Genomic DNA, 1,833 nt, shown 5'->3' with positions numbered 1-1,833 from the left:
ACACAAAATAAATTCGTTCCAATGTTCTATTTTCAAAGTGATCTTTTCTTACTACATTAGAACTCCAACTCAACACCCTGCTCTAGACAACATAAAGTCAGCACGACTGTCGACCGAGGGTTACTTGGTCCTATTTTCCTTGACTCACTTCAAGTCAGCACACTGTAGACCAGGGGAAAACTTGGACCTATTTCCCTTGACTGGCCTTCCATTTGTCTGCCTTCAGTTTCTTATACGCAGCAATAGCACTGGCCTGCTCCTTATCCAATCTCCTCCTGTCGGCTACAGACAGAGCTTTCCGCTTTCCAGTGAGATCAGGGGTGTAGTCGAATTTCCTTGGGGCAGGCTGAGCGGATTTCAGGCCAGGATTCAGAATGGAGGCAAGAAGGAGGTTTTGACTCTTTTTACCAGGCTGGAAATAGAGAAAGAAAGGGGGCGAATTGAGGCCTTAAAATTGAATCATGGATTGAAGATAGATAAACTTTATGCTGAATCAGAGATTTTGTTAGCTTCTCTCTGTCTACTTATTACTTAAGTACATACCTACTTGAATTTATCCAGTGTTTTAGAGCTATGTACATACATATATGTTCAATTGAATTTAATTAAGAACATGTAGATCCACAAAATTAACTCATTTCCCTAAACATAAGCAGCTAAGACTTTATCTCTTAATAGGTACCTACCTATTATTTACACTATAAAAATAATAGGTAAATAATAATAATAATAATAAAACTACTTGTATAGGTACTTATCATGCTTGCTTTTGTTCTTACCTTAGACTCAACCTGAGTATTTCTTGGTCTCTTGGAAAACTTGGGAGGAGCATGAACAATCTCTCCAAACTGCACCTTGTCATAGACAGGAGCTGACAAATCTCTCTCCTCGTCCTTTTCCTTCTGTTTCAATTTATGCTTCATCTTGTCCTTTTCTCTTTTGTTGAGCCTTTTATTTGGGTTCACATTCTTCTTGGCTGGTCTCTTTGCTTTTCTTGCGTTTTTTTTTTTTTTTTTTTTTTTTACCAAATTTATTCTAATATTAATATGACACATTCAGTCATAGGTACGTACTTTCAATCAGTCATACGTACCTACATATGTAGCTTAGTCATGGGTAGGTACTTTCACAATAATTACCCATGACTACCCACCATCACCCTCTAACAATACATGATATTAGGTATGACTAATGCAAGATAATAATAGACACTTATACAGGATCGTTCTGAGGGGGGGTCCATCCCGTCGCAAAAGAGCCAGCAGTTTTTTATCAGTAGATTTGATGTTCATACTGGGATATTCATTGCTTAATTCTCTGAGTAGTTTCTGTTGTTTGACTTGTCTGGCTTGCTCTTCTAGATTGTTCTGGGCCTTGGTGCTTTTTGTAGATGGAGGAGCTACGGTGAACTTTGTCAGGTGCTCTCTTGTAATATCTGGACAATAGATGAAAAGGAAAAGGTTCATTTATTTGTATTATTGCAATAAGAATTTAGCTAAACCAAGTATGTATTGTATATTGTATGGCTTACAATATGATGATCCATTTGGTGTAATTTTGGGTACCTTTCAACTATGTATTGGGGGCACGGTTGGTCCAGTGGTAACGCGCTTGCTCTTTACTTTTCTGCTGCAAAAATGTGAAAATAATTGTGAGTTTTGGCAACCATTCAAAGACATGATCACAATTTTTTCCACTTTTTTGCCAATAATATGAGACTTGGAGTTGAAATTGGTACCTATGTTTTGCAGATGTTTTTGTATAATTAGCTTGTGAGCACCATGTGTTTTCTAGCAATCTGCGTGGTTAAATAAATGATCGCGGATTGTACTC

The 1,833-nt window shown here is 37.5% G+C and overlaps 1 protein-coding gene across 1 annotated transcript; it reads right to left on the bottom strand.

Annotated features, from left to right (window-relative positions):
- Positions 1–7: 7 nt before the first annotated feature.
- Positions 8–987, bottom strand: LOC103522732 (coiled-coil domain-containing protein 137-like). The gene is made up of 2 exons (XM_008487826.3): positions 780–987; positions 8–412 (listed from the first exon to the last, which is right to left on the bottom strand). Exons 1-2 carry the CDS (start codon positions 921–923, stop codon positions 188–190), a joined length of 369 nt encoding a protein of 122 aa, XP_008486048.1. The 5' UTR covers positions 924–987; the 3' UTR covers positions 8–187.
- Positions 988–1,833: the final 846 nt, after the last annotated feature.

The sequence above is a fragment of the Diaphorina citri genome, unplaced genomic scaffold (genome assembly GCF_000475195.1).
Source record: "Diaphorina citri unplaced genomic scaffold, Diaci psyllid genome assembly version 1.1 scaffold10745, whole genome shotgun sequence".
NCBI classification, from domain to species: domain Eukaryota; kingdom Metazoa; phylum Arthropoda; class Insecta; order Hemiptera; family Psyllidae; genus Diaphorina; species Diaphorina citri.
This window is presented reverse-complemented; position numbering and strand designations above follow the sequence as displayed.